At 42.7% G+C, this 19,919-nt stretch overlaps 1 protein-coding gene across 8 annotated transcripts in view; it reads right to left on the reverse strand.

Moving 5' to 3' along the window:
- Positions 1-19,919, reverse strand: part of MTSS1 (MTSS I-BAR domain containing 1) — a 186,845-nt gene that overhangs the window by 135,739 nt on the left and 31,187 nt on the right. For all 8 annotated transcript variants that reach the window (XM_037739335.1, XM_037739336.1, XM_037739339.1 and 5 more), the window contains exon 3: positions 19,274-19,347. In XM_037739335.1, coding sequence (XP_037595263.1) covers positions 19,274-19,347 — 74 coding nt within the window. The remainder of the gene's footprint in view (positions 1-19,273; positions 19,348-19,919) is intronic.

A 19,919-nucleotide genomic window follows, 5' to 3' on the forward strand; every position in this document is an offset into this window, starting at 1 on the left:
ATAATCGTATATACACATATAGATACGTACACAAGGATCCAAGGTGCGCACAAGGATCCAAACTTAGCAGGGAATTTCCCAGAGTGCCGGCTTCTCTGACACCCTGGAAAGGAACTCAGAAACACAGGTCTCTCTCCAGACTAGAAAACCCCAGCTGGAGGCCAGAGGTGAGACATGCCCTCGGAAGGAAGCATGCAGGCAGACGGAGGGGAACAACACACTCTTTTCTACACAAAGAAGCCCATTGCCAGATCTGAATCTGGCCGCAAATCCGTCAAGACACAGGGCAAGTGGAAACATCAAAAACCATCTTACTGAGATGGTCAACCGATGGCTAAGCAGACGCACTCAGGACTGAGATCCCATACCACAGCAGCTAAAAGCCTCAAGGTGGCCAGGCGCGGTGGCTCACGCCTATAATCCCAGCACTTTGGGAGGCCGAGGCTTCAGATCACGGGGTAAAGAGATTGAGACCATCTTGGTCAACATGGTGAAACTCTGTCTCTACTAACAATACAAAAATTAGCTGAGTGTGGTGGTGTGCACCTGTAATCCCAGCTACTCAGGAGGCTGAGGCAGGAGAATCACTTGAATCCAGGAGGCAGAGATTGCAGTGAGCCAACATGGCGCTATTGCACTCCAGCCTGGCAACAGAGTGAGACTCCATCTCAAAAAAAAAAAAAAAAAAAAGTTCTGGAATCTGAGCCCAGTTGCAGCCTCTTCCAGGGGCAATAAGAGAAGTTACCAAGTGGATAGTGGTGAGGCCACGACAAGCCAGTACCCACCCACAGTGAGGGCTCTGACACCACTCCTATTTCCATTATCAAACCAAGGAGAGTGAAAAGGTGACCTGAGCCATAGGATTCTCAAATACTCACCCCATCTGAACAAATAGAATCCTGTATCTGACAACAGCAGAGCATAACCATTTGGTTTGTAGCCACAACCAAAACTTGAAGATAGCAAATATACCACCAGAGTAAAGACAACCATAGCATACCAAAAACCCTTCTTTTTTTTTTTTTTTTTTTTTCCCCTAGACAAATGAACTGTAAGCTACTCTGCATTCCTTTTGGCTTATTTTTTAGTTTTTGATATCATGGCCATTAAAAACAATCTCCAAAAAGTCTTTGTTGCACATTAGAATGAAACAGCTGGGTTACTGGCATGAGGAAATGTTCAATCTTGTCATTTTGCAAAGGAATTCATATTCATAATTAATGACGCTTTTGTTCATGCCAGAAGGAAAATCTAAAGGCTGAACTACGCTTAAGTAAGTTCTACCCAAGCCAACTGCAATATGATTTTATGAATTATAGAGGAACAGAAAAGAGCACGATTTTGTGAGTTGCAAGCATAAAGAAAAGAATTAACCAACAAGGCGGCCACGTTTCAAGGAAGCAATGAGATTAAGAACATTCACTTCTAAAAGGATGGGTAGATTTTCCTTCTCCCTCATAAAAGAAGCATCAACAGCCTAAGAAAAGGCATATATTTGACCTGCTACGTGTATCTGAGAGATTCAATAACACTTTGTGAGTGTGCCAGATGCCACCAGATTCCATCACTGGCCCCAAATGTCAACTAAAGACAACAGAGATGGGGGCAGATAAGCTACAAAGTTTGCTTTGGTTTAAGAGGCATGTCTATGGAGATGCTGGTAGACAAGGAAAAAGAAAACCCCTTAAATAAACACTAGCAAAACATTTCAAAGAAATGTCCTTAAAGATAACTTTGCTCATCCCAGAGCCGTTGGATGGATAAACAAATGTGTGTTAAAGCAGAAAGTACTTCCATTCATTCAACAGAGATTTGATCCCTACTATGTTAGGGGCTAAGGCTATAACAATAAAGAAAACATAAAACAGCGCCAGAGGCTGGGAAGGGTGGGGACAGGGAGTAACTGCTTACTGAGTATGGGATTCTGTGTGTTTTTCTCGTGGTAAATAAATAAATAAAAAACAAGAATTTCACTATTATAACTGTTTCTAAATATACAATCCAGTGGTATTAAGTATATTCACATTTCGTGTAACCATCACCACCTCCATCTCCAGAACCTTTTCATCATCCTGGTACCGGGCTTTCCTTCATGATAATGAAATGTTTTGGAATTGGATGAAGTGGTATCACACAGCACTGTGAAATGTTCAAAATGTCACTGAATTGTTCACTTAAAAATGGTTAGCTTTACAGTATATGAATTTCATCTCAATGAGGAAAAAAAAAAAGGAAGGAGTCTGGTTGCAGTGACCCATGCCTGTAATCCCAGCACTTTGGGAGGCCAAGGTGGGAGAATCTCCAGACCAGGGAACAGCTAACAGTACAGTGATATGACAGCGAAGCCCAGCGTCTGGGCAGAGCTCTCAGGGGGCCCCCAAGCCCCTCAAGGAGGAAAGGTGTCCTGGAGGAGAGACCGTCTGAGGTAGCCTTGGAGGCTAAGTCAGAGTCTGCAGGTGAGGGGAAGGAGAGGGAATGCCAAGTGTGTGTGATGCAGCGGGGGTGACATGTTCAGCACACCTGGGGCATGTACTGGGGAGACAGCCAAAAACCCCACATTCATTCAAAACCCCATTCAAACCCCGAATCGAATCACAAACCATATAATAAGCTAACAATCATTATAATTATATGTCATACTTAAAATATTTGTTTATAACTATAAAAAGGGACTGAACAGGATCCCAAACAGTGGCAGAAGCTGGAGACCAACAAGTGGGAGGGGAGAAGCCATGAGGGGTGAAGGCGGAACCCAAGGGAGCGCCACGTCTCTATGTGACCAAGGAGCCAGCAGTCGGAAGGTGGCCAGGGAGCCCAGAAGTCCTGAGTCACAGGAGCACCACGACCTCTCATCACAGCTGCCTGGACTTTACAATGTATAAAATGCTTTCACAACTACAACCTCATTTGACCTCTCCACCGTCACCCGGACAAGCAGATGCAGCAGACCTGTCATCTCATAGACAATGAAACTGAGGTGTGTCCAGCTGTACTGACCCACCCAGGGCCACACAGCTGTGAGCAGGCAGATAGAGTCTGCAGCCACCTCCTATAGGATTCCCAGCTCCGCCTGGCTGAGCCCGCTCCATCACGCAGGCAGCGCTCCACGAATGCGAACTCAAGCGCCCTGTTCACCCCGTTCCTATTCTTACTTGATTTAATCTTCTGAAAACAAACAACAACAAAAACCTGCATATTTTCAGTCTGGGAAATGACCTGGTAAAAAGGAAGCGGTCTTTTTTTAGTAAGATGTGGACTCTTTGCAGAGTTTTATACATGCAACTTGGCAGGGTAGTTAGTAGTTTTTCAGATGAAATAATGCATGGACTGTCCAATTGCTAAAATCGTAACTTAGTTATGAATGATTTAAAACCTAGCTTAAATGAACCAAGCTGGCTACAACTACCTCAAAAAAAGCATAGCTATAGTTCCATTAAATTGCTCAACAGAAACCTCAAAGGTCTAGCTTGGTGGTTCTCAGCCAGGGCCGATCTCAATACCCATTTTTGGTTTTCACAACTGAGAGAGGGTAGAGGCTGAGAATACTGCTAAGCAACCTACAATGCACAGCATGCCCCTCACAACTAATATTTATCAAGCCTCAAATCACAGACTGAGAAACCCTGGTCTCAATTCTGCGGTGTTTCCATAAACTGATCCCTGAGTTGGGAAGAACATGGGACTGGAGCCTCACACAGACGACAGACATACTCCAAAAATGTGTGTCTGGCACACTTGGATAAAATCGCACACAGCTTCAAAGTTGTGTGCCATTTTAACCACATCACTTCAAGTCACCAAGAGTCTTCATTTGCAAAACAGGTTCCCACTACCTTTCTCAACCTGAGATAAGGCAGCTGGCGGGTGAACTGAGAGCGCCAACAGCAGAGGACCCACAGTAAGTGCTCAAGACCCAGGCTGGACTAAGATCTCCAAATAGCACTCTCTCCCAGCACTCACGTTCTGCAAACACGTCTGAAAACACAGGCCGGGCGCGGTGGCTCACGCCTGGTAATCCCAGCACTTTGGGAGGCTGAGGCAGGCAGATCATGAGGTCAAGAGATCAAGACCATCCTGGCCAACATGGTGAAACCCTGTCTCTTGGGAAGCTAAGGCAGGAGAATCACTTGAACCCAGGAGGCGGAGATTGCACCACTGCACTCCAGCCTGGTAACAGAGCGAGACTCGGAGAGAGAGAGAGAGAGAGAGAGAGAGAGAGAAAGAAAAAACAAACACCAGAGCAATGGGCATCATCTAAATAAGGGTGGAGGCAATTACCACTCTTCCATCTCATTAAGCCGGAGTTCATATACCTGCATGGGAACCCAGGGCTTGGGATCACTGTCATCTCCCACACAGACTGGAGTCCGTGACCAGTAGGACCACCTGGACCACTGCAGGAGGTTGTGTGGTACATTTACATGGCTCATGTTTCCTGCAGTTCCAGAACAGCAACACAGCTTGCACTTGGGCTTAAATCGTATTATCCAAATGAAGTATCACTCTCCTAATCAGCATCCGCCTTTAAGCAAGCACAGATGGCAATCACGTGCTTAAGTGGCAACTCAAGGGCTGAAATCCGGGCAAGCTCTCCCAGGCTCTCGGATCTGGTTCTGTGAGTGGATTCTGAGAGAGAGGGGTCAGGAAACACAGGATGGCCAGCACACGCAGAGAGCTCAAGGTCTTTTGTTCGCCCTCAAGCCCTTCTGGTGAACCAAATGGACTCCACCAGAGTCAGCGGGTGAATGCCCTTGTCAGCCTCGCAGGCCAGTCATTCTCAAAGAGAAGCCCGGGGATTAGCAGCACAGGAAGAAGAGTGTTTACTATCGCCTCCACAATTCTTTTGTATTTTATCAGATCCTTTGGCCACCTTTAAGATAACTGTGCACTGTCCTACTTCTGACAATCACATTAAAAGGGTGCGTATTAAAGGTCCCTTTCTGTCTTAGCAGAAACAGTATTTTTTCATTTTACTTGTAATCAATCAGCTTTGCCCCCTTTCCTGATTTTAAAGGCAGGAAGAAGCAGCATTGTATTGAACTGTGAAATGCGTTCAAATGCGGCTCTGAAGGGAAGTACCACCCGGTCGGCTGGATATTAGTTTCCATGGTAACCGAGGTCTCTGGGCCCTAGCAAACACAGCAGGAAATGCTGCAGATTACCACAGCAGCGTCTTCTCCTAGAAATAAGAGTTCCATAGCAATTGTAAACATTTGGGGATCAACAAACTTGTGTATTTGTGCGTATGTGCATACGTGTGTGTATGTGCGTATGTGTGCATGTGTGTATGTTGTGTGTGCATATATGCATATGTGTATATGTTGTATATGTAAGTTGTGTATATATTGTGTGTGTACGTGTATGTGTGCAGGTGTGCATGTGTGTATATGTGTATGTGTATATGTTGTGTATGTAATGTATATGTCTGTATTTGTATATGTGTGTGTGTATATGTATGTGTGTATACGTGTACGTTTGTGTGTGTATATGTGTGTATATATGTTTGTATCTGTGTATGTGTGTATGTGTATATGTATGTATGTGTGCATGTGTGTATATATGTGTGTGTGTATGTGTGTGTATGTATGTATCTGTGTATGTATGTGTCTGTGTGTATGTGTGCATCTACTAAGGCAATGTAGATGAATCGAAGCCTCATTATTCTTACAGTTAAGAAGTTTATGTCAAATGAAACAAATGATTAAAATGTAAGCAAAATAGCCTCCCCCCTTTCCAAATAGCTAAAAGAAAACAAAAATATCTTCCCCAGGCCGGGCGAGGTGGCTCATGCCTGTAATCCCAGCACTTTGGGAGGCCGAGCCGGGCAGATCACGAGGTCAAGAGATCGAGACCATCCTGGCCAACATGGTGAAACCCCGTCTCTACTAAAAATACAAAAAAATTACCTGGGCGTGGTGGCACGCACCTCTAGTCCCAGCTATTCGGGAGGCTGAGGCAGGAGAATTGCTTGAACCCAGGAGGCGGAGGTTGCAGTGAGCCGAGGTCGTATCACTGCACTCCAGCCTGGTGCCTGGTGATGGAGTGAGACTCTGCCTCAAAAAAAAAAAATCTTCCCCAGAAAAAGGCAGAGCCAGAATGGAAGCAGAGAGCCACTTTGGAAAACAGATGACCACGGGTTTCTCATTAACAAACAAGCAAACAAAAACGTCTGTGAACAATCATCGACTGAGCATACAGAACAGGGATGTTTGTTCACAACCTGTCATGTCCTCCTTAAACTCCCTCACCATTAAGCCAAGAAGCCAAAGCCAGGAACTGGTTAGGTGGCTTTTAAGGGAAATCCTGCAATAGAAAACCCATGGCTAGAATCCCCTCTCTCCTTCCTAGCTGGGTGATCTTGGACAAGTGACTTCACTGACTCTCAGTGTCCCCAGTAAAAATGAAAAGGATATTAGGTGAGCTGTAAGAAAAAAAATCCTGAATCTTCTTAAAAATGAAAAGCCAGATAGCTACTTAAAAAAAAAAACTTCCAAGTAGTTATCACTTTAAGCTTTCTAAAAGTAGTGTATACAAATCAAATTTCTTTAAAATGAGAAAGGAGAATTCACTGCCAAATTCTCCATGACAGAAGACCTTTTTAGTATTCTACATGTATTCCTTGAGTTATTTTCCGGTAACACTTTTCCTACAGCAGAGGACACATGTGCGGTTAAAGTGAAATTTTTAGTTCCAAGTAGTTTTCACATTTTGTGCGTGTTTTCTAGCTAAGGCTTTTTCAGAGGGAGCACAGAGGAAGCATCTATGTGGTCTGACCAAACTGACCCATCCTAGGAAAATATTAGTTTGACAACTTCAAGTGTCTTCAAGTTCACATTTACATTCCAGATGGTTATTTTTATCTGAAATGGGCAAAGCAGACCAAACCAAGTTCATAGCTCTATGGCAAATTATTTTTCACAAGAGAACATTAAAAAAAAGTTAGTGGCCAGGTGCAGTGGCTTAAGTCAGTAATCTCAGCACTTTCGGAGGCTGAGGAGGGTGGATCACCTGAGGTCAGGAGTTCGAGACCAGCCTGACCAATATGGAGAAACCCCTCTCTACCAAAAATACAAAAATCAGCTGGGCATGGTGGCACATCCCTGTAATCCTAGCTACTCAGGAGGCTGAGGTAGGAAAATTGCTTGAACTCGGGAGGCAGAGGTTACGGTGAGCCGAGATTGCGCCACTGCACTCCAGCCTGCGCAACAAGAGCAAAACTCTATCTCAAAAAAAAAAAAATGCTTTGCTTCATCTGCATGAACTAAAATAACTGCATTTGTCCATGCGCATTAATCAATATTTTACCAAAAGTGACGACAAGGGGTGTGTGTGTGTGTGTGTGTGTGTGTGTGTGTGTCAGTGGGGGTGCCATGGGGTAGTAGTTATTAAGTGAAAACAAAAAGCCAATCTATGGGAAGCAAAGGCAAGAACAAGGATGGAAAGAGGTGGGGGAGGAGAAGAGGGCAGAACTGTCAGTGCTTGTATACAAAATGCACAGTGGCTCTGTTAGCTGGAAGGGGGGAACTGCTGAGTAAACTACTTTATTATGTAAACTGCCTAACAACACAAATAACTATGCTGCACACAAATTAACCTCAGTCACCCATGAAAACACACATCCTCTCCAAGCTCGGACCTTCCTCGCCACCGCCGCTGCTACCGCCACTACCACACCACATAATTCACCGGCATTGATGAAGGTTGCTGAGTTTAGACAGAGAACAGCACACAAGCATCCAGATGGAATTCAAGTATCATCTGGGGAAATACACTAAAGCTTAATGGGGAAACCCCACTGAACGGAGCAAGAATTTCTCTCTGCTAGGAGTAGGACAATCCTTAGCAGGACAGACACACACGCTTGGGTGTGGAATTCTGATATCCCTCACTATCCCTGCTGGAGGATGGTACAATTCTGGTGACATCCTGCCCTGGGGATCCTGGATATGTTTTGGTAAATGTGGGATTCGGATGTGTTCATTCTGGGCTAACACATGACGACTGCCCTTTCAAGTGTCCTTCCAGGAAGACACAGTTAAAAGCAAAACACTACTGAGGCAGGAATGCTGGTTGACCACAGTGCTCCGGCAACTGATGCTACCCAACCAAAGATCAATAATAAAAGGCCACTTGTCAAAGGGGGAACAGTGCTTTCGTCAGGCATCAGTTTGTACTTCAAGAAAAGATCAACGGGATTAGGAAGGAGGGATTCGTTTATCACCAGTAATGCTAGGTTCATGATTATAAATCTCCTAAATATACGGACTTGCCTATCAAAATAATCAGACACATAAGCAACCATAACTCAATCAACTGAAAAGGGAAAAAGGTATTTTTTTAAATTTATAAAATAAAAACTCTCTATAAATATACAGATTCATTTGTTATTTCCAGTCCTTATGTATAGCGTGAGTTATAAAGATGCTAAAAATGCACGACACCCTACTGTCCCGGACTGAACACAAAGTCTGAAGTTTCATAGAAAGCACACTCCAAAAACAATGACAGCTTTAAAAAATGGAAACTGGTGAGACAAACTTTACATGCATGGGCCATTTTTAAAAAGTTATTTTATTCATAGCAGATGCATATGACTAAATCTATTGTGCTAACAAATTAAAATGACACAAGGCAAATTGAAGTGGAAAAACATCAAAACGATGAAACCGAAACCAGAATGTACATTGACTAACCCATTTAAAACAATCTTTTTTATATCACCTCTCACTAGGGCAATGAAAGCTCTAAAATCTGTTTATAGGAGGGCTTAGGAGCTGGAAAACTTACTTTTGAAGCTATGTTTACATAATAACCACAGATTTTAGCTGTGTTGCCTATTATTAAATTTAACCATTTTTAGAGATTTTATTTGTACATCATGTAAGATTGAGATTATAAAAACTGTTCAATATAAAAAGTATATGATACACATACATACATGTGTTCACAAACACACATACACACATATATACAGTTTAGATGGTTTCAAGAACTGACGGAGGTGAACAAGGCTACACTAAATCTACCCCGTTTTAATACCACCACAGCCTTCAGCAAAGTTATAAACATACCAAAGATCAACTGTGCATAGAAATTAGTCATCCTGGAAGATGGGACTTGTTTCTTTGTCGTTTCAGGCAAGAATCCTCTAAACCCAAGTCCAATGCATTAGTCATTTCACCTAACAACCAGATTTTTTTAAATCGAATGAAAAGGATTATGGCTATAAAGTCTAATCAATAAAGGGCTGCTGGACATGACCCAACACTAAAGTTATTCTTCATATTCACGTGTGAGGCAGAAGAGTTATAAATGGTGAATACGTGACCATGAGGAAGCACACCAGTCTCGAATGCCTCTGGACCCAGTTATCATTTAACATTCAGTGACCTTTTGACAAGTCTATGGGCCTCAACAGTATGAATGCATTTTGCCACTTTTCTTATTTCTGCTAAAGTATCTAACAGCAGTCACCCTCCTCGGGTTCCTGAAAATTCCCTCGATGTACCTTGAAGAGTGTAACAAGAAAAAGCCTGACCTGGCTTAAAAGTTAGGTCATCATCACAAAGCAGTTTCTCAGGCTTCCCCCTCCCCATTATTGCTCCCATAAGCAGCCTTTTTGGACACTTTTTTTTTTTTTTTTTTTGAGACAGAGTCTAGCTCTGTTGCCCAGGCTGGAGTGCAGTGGCACCATCTCGGCTCACTGCAACCTCCACCTCCTGGGTTCAAGCAATTTTCCTGCCTCAGCCTCCTGAGTAGCTGGGATTACAGGCACGTGCCACCACACCCATACAATTTAAATTCCACGGATATATGTATGTTTATGTGCTGAAGGTATATCTGTGCCTTATATATAAACATAGTAAGAACCGCTTCCCTCCTCGGGAACCAATTTTCACTCCTTTAGGAACAATATTTTGTCCATTGAAAATGCATGAAACAGACATACTTTAAAAAGATGGGTGGTGCATTTGCTGTTGGGAACTATAATTATGTATATATCTCCACCTAACCCCCCACCCTCATGTGCCTGGCCCAAACCCTACTATCACCCAGTAATGCCTCAGAAACAAGCCCCTAATTACTTGATCCTCACATTCCCAGAATCCCAGGTACTTATGCAGTAAGCCCACAACAAAGCTGATATAAAACAACATAAATGACTCAAAATAACATATTTACTATTAAAGAAAAACAAGCCTTTCTTGTAGGAATAGTATATTCCCTAGATCTGTGCTGTATAATACAATAGCCACTAGCTATGTGTGACTGTTTAAATTCAAATTAATTGAAATTTTTTAAAAATTAAATTTCTGACCAGGCACAGTGGCTCACACCTGTAATCCCAGCACTTTGGGAGGCTAAGGCAGGCAAATCACAAGGTCTGGAGTTCGAGACCAGCCTGGCCAACATGGTAAAATCCCATCTCTACCAAGTACAAAAAATCAGCTGGGCGTAGTGGTGGGCACCTATAATCCCAGGTACTCGGGAGGCTGGGGCAGAAGAATTGCTTTAACCTGGGAGGTGGAGACTGCAGTGAGCCGAGATCATGCCACTGCACTCTAGTCTGGGAAACAGAGTGAGACTGCGTCTAATAAATAAATAAATAAATAAATAAAAACAATTGCTGTTGCTTAGACACACCACAGTCAGCCACATTTCAAATGCTCAACTACTGGCTACCATATTGGACAAGGCAGACGCGGAACATTTCTAGCGTCAGAGAACAATGACTCCAGCCCAGGCTAAAAGGCCAGACTGCATCAGTGTCATCCACATGTACACATGTCCTGACTTAAGGCCTGCAGCTAAAAGCAAAGCAAAACAAACAAAAACAAAGAAGACATCAGAAAGAAAAGGTAACTTTGTCTGAGCCCAGTCAAGTTTCCATTTTAACCAACTACAAATGTTTTTATTTTTTATAGCTTCATTCTTACGCCCCCACACCCACTTACAAATACAGCAAGGAGACCTTTCTTTTCTTTCTTTCTTTTTTCCTTCCTTCCTTTCTTTCTTCCTTTCCCTCTCTCTCTCTCTCTGAGATGGAATTTCGTTCTTGTTGCCCAGACTGGAGTGCAATGGCACGATCTCCACTTGGCACGATCTCGGCTCACCACAACCTCCACCTCCTGGGTTCAAGAGATTCTCCTGTCTCAGACTCCTGAGTAGCTGGGATTACATGCATGTGCCACTGTGCCTGGCTAAATTCAGTATTTTTAGTAGAGATTGGGTTTCTCCATGTTGGTCGGGCTGGTCTTGAACTCCCAACCTCAGGTGATCCACCCGCCTTGGCCTCCCAAAGTGCTCGGATTACAGGCATGAGCCACCGCGCCTAGCTGATATGCCTTTTTATTTTTAATCAAATGAAGACATTTGACATTTCCTTATGGTAATATTTGAAGAATTTTCCGTTCCAGTCCTGCAAGAAGAGCCTCTTATATGATGTTTTTAATTTGAAAAAAATGTTTTTCAGTTTGAGGCTAAAGAGTTTGCTAGGTAGCAAACAGAAAAGACAAAGATTTCAGGTGATAGATATCCCAATTACAATTACCCTGCTTTGATCTTTTTGTTTTTTGAGACAGAGTCTCACTCTATTACCCAGACTGGAGTGCAGTGGCATGATCTTGGCTCACTGCAACCTCCGCCTCCTGAGTTCAAGTGATTCTCATGTCTCAGCCTCCTGAGTAGCTGGAATTAGAGGTGTACCACTAAGCCCAGCTAATTTTTTTTTTTTTTTGTATTTTTAAAAGAGCCAGGATTTCACCACGTTGGCCAGGCTGGTCTCAAACTCCTGACCTCAAGTGATCCACTTACCTCTGCCTCCCAAATGATTTGAACTTCACACATTATATGAATTTACAAAATTTCATATAATTTACAAAATATCACATGTACCCCCCAAAACATGCACATTACTATGCATCAATCTTTTTTTAAAAAAAGTTTGCTAAGTAGAAACAGACTCTAATTACATCAAAGAGTTCTGGGCTTGAATACCAAAGTCAATTCAGAAGTCATAAGCTAGCGAAGTCCCAATTAAACAATCTGGTTAAAATAAAACTCAGGAGCAAATAAGAGCAGTCTGGCTGGAGCCAGGAAACAACCCAGCTGAGAACCCAAATAACCCAGCACTTTCTCCCCTCCAAGGAAAGGTTCCCTCCCCTCCTCCACTCCATCCACGAAGCAAGGTGGCTGTCTTCTACCCAGCTGTCCCTTGCATCAGACTTGACCTCAGGGAGGGGTTACCAAGATTCGAATTCTGAACTCCAGGGTGGAATCTGGCCAAGACCCCATCCCAACAGTTCCTTGCCCGAGAGCTGACGGGCTTCCCACCAGGATCCATGAGGGCCGCATTAATGTGGAAGCTTTGGTGTGTGCACAGTCACTCATTCAGCAGATGGGTCTGCACCCTGCTGAGGGCCAGATACTCAGCATCTGGGAATATGAGTTCTTCTGAAAGGAGCAAGGCCCTGTTCAAGGTGTCTGCAATCTGGTGGGGAAGACAGTGACAGCAGAGCTAGAGGAATCCTCCAACCCCAGCATGTCCCCAGAGGCCCTGGGCAAGGAGCCAGTTTACTTCCTGAGGTCAAAGGTCTCACAGGTGACACAACTCGTAAACCCCTGGGAGACCAGGAGCAGATCCTCATGCATATAAACAGGGTGACGAAGGGGAGAGCTAGAAAGGGCATTCCGGGCCTGGAATGCACATGCACCAGCAGAAAGGGATCAAAGGTTTTAAGGGCTTCAGAAAACAGTGAGCAGTTCTTTGTGGATGCAGCTGCCAGCCATGGGCACGGAGATGTCAGTGGACAGGTGGGTTCTGGCGAGATAGCAAGAAGCTTTATGTGTCGGCACAAACGTACCTCACCGGAAAGCAACATTTCCCAGAAAGCTTTTCAAAATTGGAGATTCTTGGGTCTCACCCAGTTATTCTGATTCCATAGGAGTGGCAGTGCCCTGAAATCTGTACCTTAAAGTGAACTTCTTGAGTGACTGTGATGAGTAATGCCAGAACTGCAGACCATGGCATTTCCCAGTATCTGTACTGTAAACGAGTAACACATTTGTAGAACTAAGCTGTCAGAAACTTTCTTCCAACACGCTTCACCAGCCTTGGTGATCCAGACTCATGGATTAAAGCACCTGGCTAAGGCTCCAGCCTCCAATGGCTGTCCCTGAAGTTCTGGCATCCACCTGCCTCCCTCCTGCACACACTCCAAGTATGAGAGGGGGCCTCAACCCAAATGCCCATCTGTAATTTTCCCTTTTCTCTTCTAACCTTTTCCCTCCACTATCTTCGGCTTAATCTTGCTTCTTCCACTTCCTTTGTCCTCAGAGCAAAAATTGGAAGCTCTAAAGATAATATAGAATAGGAAATTTACACTGTCCAACTTCATTTATAGTTAATGAGAACCAAAGAGAGATTTAAAATCACAGAATGTTAGAGCAAAAAAAAAAAAAATGACTTGTGATTATCTAGGGTCCTAGGTCCTTTATAGGTGGGAAAATGGAAGCCCGAGAAGGGAAACATTTACTCAAGGTCACATGGCTGAAAATGCATGAAGTCAAACCTACACACCCCAGATCCCAATCTAGTCATTATTCTAACACACACACATAAATTTTTATTTCAACTACACAGGTTATTTTTTTGTGCTACAAAGATTTTTTTTTTTTTTAATGCATTCAGGGAATAAAATTCATACACCTGTAAGCCTGTGCCCTTCCACATCAGGGACTTGCGCGGAGTGCCAAGCGGATGACGCGCTCCCTCTTAGTCAGCACTGACCCATCCTGGCCACTGTGCCACTGCTTGTGTCAGCAAGGGCCTTTGAAGAGCACAGTGTTGTGTGACTTTCATTTTCATCTGCCTCTGTGTGCCTCTGTAATTATTTTCATGGTTTCAAATAACCATCTCAGGGAAGTTTAGATAACACATCAAATGCCAGAGAAAGGCATTTCAGATCCTCAGAAGGAAGGAAATGGATCCCAGGCATACTAGATCATCTTTAATGTCCAGAATCTTTTATTTGTTAGTCTAAAAAGTGGGCATGATTTTAAGATTGGAAATGAGGATAGCTAGCCTTTATTGAATGTGTACCATGGGCTGGGCTGTTCTGAGTGGTTTATGCCTCTTAAGTCTTTTTGTTCTCACCATAGACTATGTAGTAGGTATCATCTTTTTCTTAATTTCCTTAATTTTTCTTAAGTAGCCCAGACAAATGCATGCCACTCGGTTCAAACATTTCTTAGCTCCTGTGACAGCCATATGCTGATCCATCATGGATGTGAAGGAAGCAGAGACCCAGAGACCCTGCTCCGCAAAGCCTTGGGTTCCATGTACACCAGATACCTAGAGACTAATTATTTACGTTCAATAATACAGAAAAAGGTACTTTCATATTTGAAACAAATTGTATATTCATCCAGAGTCTAAAATCAATAAAATGTGGAACTGCGCCTAGTGCTAATAAACTGAAATTCCATTACAGTTTATTAACCCAAATATACACATCATAATACCCACTTATACACTTTCATTTAAAAAATAATGGAAGCAACTAAGTTCTAACATATTTTCACACACTGTTTAATAGGTACATAACTACTAGATTGATTTTGCTCTTATAGTGACTAGTTTTCAAAGTCTTTCCTAAGTAAATTTTATTAATAGCTAGTGTAAAACATTTGCTATAAAGGACAAAGACCATTCAGAGCCGTTTCCTTTTGGAAACAATATGAGATGCTAATATTTTGGAAACCAGAGCAACTTGCTAGCTTGAAATTCTGGGCACCTGCCCAGAAGAGATGCACTTAATAATAACTGCAATTCCCTCCTACCGCTTCCATCAAGAGGGAATGAAAAAGAAAAAAATACATGGAATGGCTCTAAAGCAAGGGAGTAGATCAAGGATACTCTTTCTGTAGAGGGTAGATATCAAACCACAAACTCTGCTAGAGTCACAGCCTACACCAACCTAAGCCCCAAATCTATTTGCTGCTGACCAAAACAGGGTGAAGCACTTTTTACAGATTATCATTTCCTTGGTGATCCATACACCATTAAAAATAGGTCGCTTGTAGGACTTCAAAAGGATATATACTTGGGCATTAATTGCAGCAGAGCTTGTAGCAGCAAAAACTTGGAGATAACCTAAATATCTATCAATAGAATAACGATTCAATTGTGCTATATTCAGACAGTGCTATATTCAGAAACACCATTTGGCCGCTAGAAAGAATCAGGTAGATCTTGGTACTGGAAAAATAACTATAATATACTATGCAGTAAAAAGCACAGGAACAATGTTTCTTAGGGGCTGCCTTCTGAAAAAGGTCACAAAGGGATATTTTATCTCATGTGTCATTCCACATATTGTGGAAAACTAGTTTTCTTTCTTCTCCCAGGCATGTTTGTTTATATATGCAAAAATATTTGTAAATAACGCTAACCCAAATCCCAGGGAGGCGCAGGGAGGTTAGGGAGGGTAGATTTTACTTCATATACCTATTTCAATTTTTTTTCTTTTTTCTTTTTTTTTCTGAGACAGAGTCTTGTTCTGTCGCCCAGGCTGGAGTGCAACGCTGTGATCGTGGCTCACTGCGACTTCCACCTCCCAAGTTCAAGCGATTCTCTTGCCTCAGCCTCTTGAGTGGCTGGGATTACAGGCACCCACCCACCACCACGCTTGGCTGATTTTTATATTTTTAGTAGAGACAGGACTTCACCACGTTGGTCAGGGTGGTCTCAAACTCCTGACCTCAGGTGATCTACCCGCCTCGGCCTCCGAAATGCTGGGATTACAGGTATGAGCCACCGCACCCAGCCGACTTATTTCAATTTTTTAAACTAAAGAGTATGCTCTATTTTTTTTAATTTTTAAGTAAAAAAAAAAAGTTACTTCTGACACTTATTAAGAAGTGCATTCAAGTTTCCCTTATCTCTGTAAAATATACCTTCTTTCCATCACCCACATACATTTAGGTCATTTGAGAGTTCTCACACTCCCACATTCAATAAAAATAGTAATACATATTAATTTTAAACAGAAAGTATCCTGGTATCACTAAAAATGATCTGAAATCCAATGATCTAAAAATATGTCAAAGCAGGGGTTAGTTCACTATGAGATTATTTGCCTTTGGTGAAATGCATCACCTCCAAATTACTATTCTACACCCGTTACTTCTGCAGTGAGGCTCTTTGGTTTCTTTTTGCACAAATAATGGCTGTTTTTCCTCCCTTCAAAGATGACAATTTCCAGGCCCTCTGGTGTCCTGCCAACAACTATTCTGGGAGCAGCATCTTCAAAATCCCAGGATCCCCCTACAGGAACTTATGGACAATCTGAGGACCTTTCTCCAGTCCATCTGTAGGATCCACCCAAGAATTAAATATTAAAATATAAAAACATTATTATCACGGAGCCCTCAATCATGCAATGCCAGATAACCAAGTTCCTTAAAACAGTAGAGCAGCTTTTAAAAAAACAAAAGACATATTCTGGGCTAGGCACTGTGGTTCATGCCTGTAATCCTGGCACTTTGGGAGGCCAAGGCGGGCACATCAGTTGAGGTCACGAGTTGGACGACTAGCCTGGCCAACATGGTGAAACTCTGTCTCTACTAAAAATGCAAAAATTAGCTGGGCATGGTGGCACAAATCTGTAATCCCAGCACTTTGGGAGACTGAGGTGGGTGGACCCCCTGAGGTCGGGAGTTCGAGACCAGCCTGGCCAATATGGTGAAACCCCATGTCTTCTAAAAGTACAAAAATTAGCCAGGTGTGGTGGCACACGCCTGTAATCCCAGCTACACAGGAGGCTGAGGCAGGAGAACTGCTTGAATCCAGGGAGGGGTAGGTTGCTGTGAGCCAAGACTGCACCATTACACTCCAGCCTGGGAGATGGAGTGAGAAAGACCTCTTCTGATGGCTGTTACAGAAAGATATCAATATGGCTGGCAAGTCCAGTTCCAGATACTGCTGAAGTAGAAGAAAATAAAAAATTCAATACTATTACCCCTGCAGTGGCTGGCATATTAAGTTTTTCTTTACATTTGTATTTTCTCAAGTTTCTTTTTTTTGCTTTTTGAAACACAGTGTCGCACTATTGCCCAGGCTGAAGTGCAATGGCATGATCTCGGCTCACTGCAACCTCTGTCTCCTGGGTTCAAGCAATGCTCCTGCCTCAGCCTCCTGAGTAGCTGGGATTACAGATACCCACCACTACGCCCAGCTAATTTTCTGTATTTTTAGTAGAGATGGGGTTTCGCTATGTTGGCCACGCTGGTCTCGAACTTCTGACCTCAGGTGACCCACCTGCCTCAGCCTCAAACTGCTGTGATAATAAGCATGAGTCACTGCACCCAGCTCTCAAGTTTCTATCACACACACATAAGCTATGGAACAATTTTTTTAAAGGACTTTTAAAAAGGTACTGGTTAAGATCCACACCAAGCTGACATACTGGATGAAGAAACAATGGTTCCAATTTCTCTGTCACATTCTCCCAGGGAACACTGCAAATGCCTGTCGGCGTCCTTGAAATGAGGAGAAATATTACTTCCCCTAGGAAAACTTCCTATACTCCCTTAGTTAATTGCTCACTTTTCTATATTCCCCTAGCACTTTGTTCTACAACTATTAATGTACCAAACATATTATTTCTATGCTGAAATTATTTATTTATCCACCAACATATTATTTCTATGCTGAAATTCTTTATTTATACATCTTATTTTCCCCACTCAATTGTAAGCCCCTCCAGGACAAGGAGAGTCATATTGTTTTCTGTGGTCCCATGATAGTGCCTGAAGTAAAAGATGTTTGTTCAATGAATGAGGAATGTTCTTGCTGCAAATTCATTCAAATATTTAATTAAGCACCTGTGATAAATGAGTATCACTGCACTGAAGGTACCCATCTGGTGGTTCAGAGAAACTTTCATGTGCCTGGGAGCAGTCCCCAACACTTGCCCCTACAACACAAATTTTCCAATGTCACCATGACAATGAAAAGAACGGGGCTATAGCTACCAGTGCAACAAGGAGACCCTAAAAGACAAGTTAAAGTAAGAGGCAGGAGAAAGTAGCTGCATTGCAATTTAAAAAAAAAAGCATCCTCCCTTTGAAAAGCGGAATTGTTAATGGTAATGCTGCATGCATTTCTTTTCTTTCTTTCTTTTTTGAGACAGTCTCACTCACTGTTGCACAGGCTGGAGTACAGTGGCATGACCTCAGCTCACTGCAACCTCTGCCTCCCAGGTTTAAGCAACTGTCATGCCTCAGCCTCCCAAGTAGCTGGAATTACAGGCACGTAATTTTTGTACTTTTAGTAGACATCCAGCTAATTCTTGTACTTTTAGTAGAGATGTTTTTTTCTTTTTTGGTTTTTTTTTTTTTGTACACACCCGGTTAATTTTTTTTTTTTTTTTTTAGTTGGGGTTTTTCCATGTTGGCCAGGCTGGTCTCGAACTCCTGACCTCAAGTGATCCACCTCAGATCTCTTGCCTCGGCCTCCCCAAGTGCTGGGATTACAGGCATGGCCACTGCACCCAACTGTAATGTTGCATTTCTAAAGACGGTCATGCATATAGGGATACTCATTTTCCTTTTATACTTTTCACATGTTATGAATATTTTTATGTTTCAGTACTCGCTACAGCCACTGTATTTTTTTCAAAAGATTTCTCTTTGTTCATTTATTTAATAAACATACTTTAGACATCTCTGATGTTCTAGGCACCATGTTTTGGGGCTTCAGACATGAATAAGTCATAGTCTCTATCTCAGCAGGTTTCCAGTCAAATGTAAGGGACACATAATAACACAATGAGATCCTTATTTTAAAAGCGTTCCTCATTTTATGGAAACTCAGAAAAATAGTCTCTCCAATCATTCCTACTGCTTCCCATTCCACGAGGAAACAAGGAAAACCTATGTAAGGAAGAAAATGCAAATTGCAACCAAAGGCATAGCTCATGGTTCTGCAACTAGCACGTCATTAAAGTCATCAAAAAACTCATCAAGCCAACTCATGCAGAAACAGTAGTTCATTTTCTTTCTTTTTCATTCTTCTTCACATGTGCTTTATTATCCAGAAAACTAGTTGCAATTTCTAATATGTGGAATCCCACTGAGTCTTTAAAAATGGAAAAATATGAGTCAGCTCAGCTCTGATAACTTAAGCTGCATCTTCTTGTACCGCCACCCAAGGGGACGAGCCCGCATGCTGAATGCAGTTAACGCTGGGAGTCAGCCTCCATCTGCTTACCACGTGTGTTGGTGGCCATGTCAGCCACTTTCTGAAAGGCGTCCAAGAAGGCAGCTGCTGCTACTACTGTTGTCCTAAAATGCAAACAGATAACAAAAGCATGAGGAACGTCTCACCCTAGCAAATTCATTACAGCTCAAGGCCTAAAACCTCTGCTAAGGAGTACATATAACCTTCTCCAGAAATAACTCAACTGAGCATGGACAACCACTGGCTTGGTGAACCCACTTTTTTCCAAGTGCTCCACCATAATAATATCCAGTTCATCTGGTGCTAATCAATAAACACTAGTAGCCCTTCCCATTCCATTTCATCTCATTATATGAAATTATTACCAGGGCTGGGCATGGTGGCTCATGCCTGTATTCCTGACACTTTGGGAGGTTGAGGCAGGTGGATCACATGATGCGAGGAGTTGGAGATCAACCTGGCCAAGATGATGAAACCCCGTGTCTACTAAAAATATAAAAACTCAGCCAGGTGGCATGCACCTATAATTCCAGCTACTTGGGAGGCCGAGGCAGGAGAATTACTTGAGCCCAGATGGTGGAGGCTGCAGTGAGCTGAGATCATGCCACTGCACTTCAGCCTGGAAGACAGAACAAGATTCTATCTCAAAAAACAAGCAAGAAAGCAAGCAAACAAA

This window comes from Cebus imitator, unplaced genomic scaffold (assembly GCF_001604975.1).
Source record: "Cebus imitator isolate Cc_AM_T3 unplaced genomic scaffold, Cebus_imitator-1.0 Scaffold68, whole genome shotgun sequence".
NCBI lineage: Eukaryota > Metazoa > Chordata > Mammalia > Primates > Cebidae > Cebus > Cebus imitator.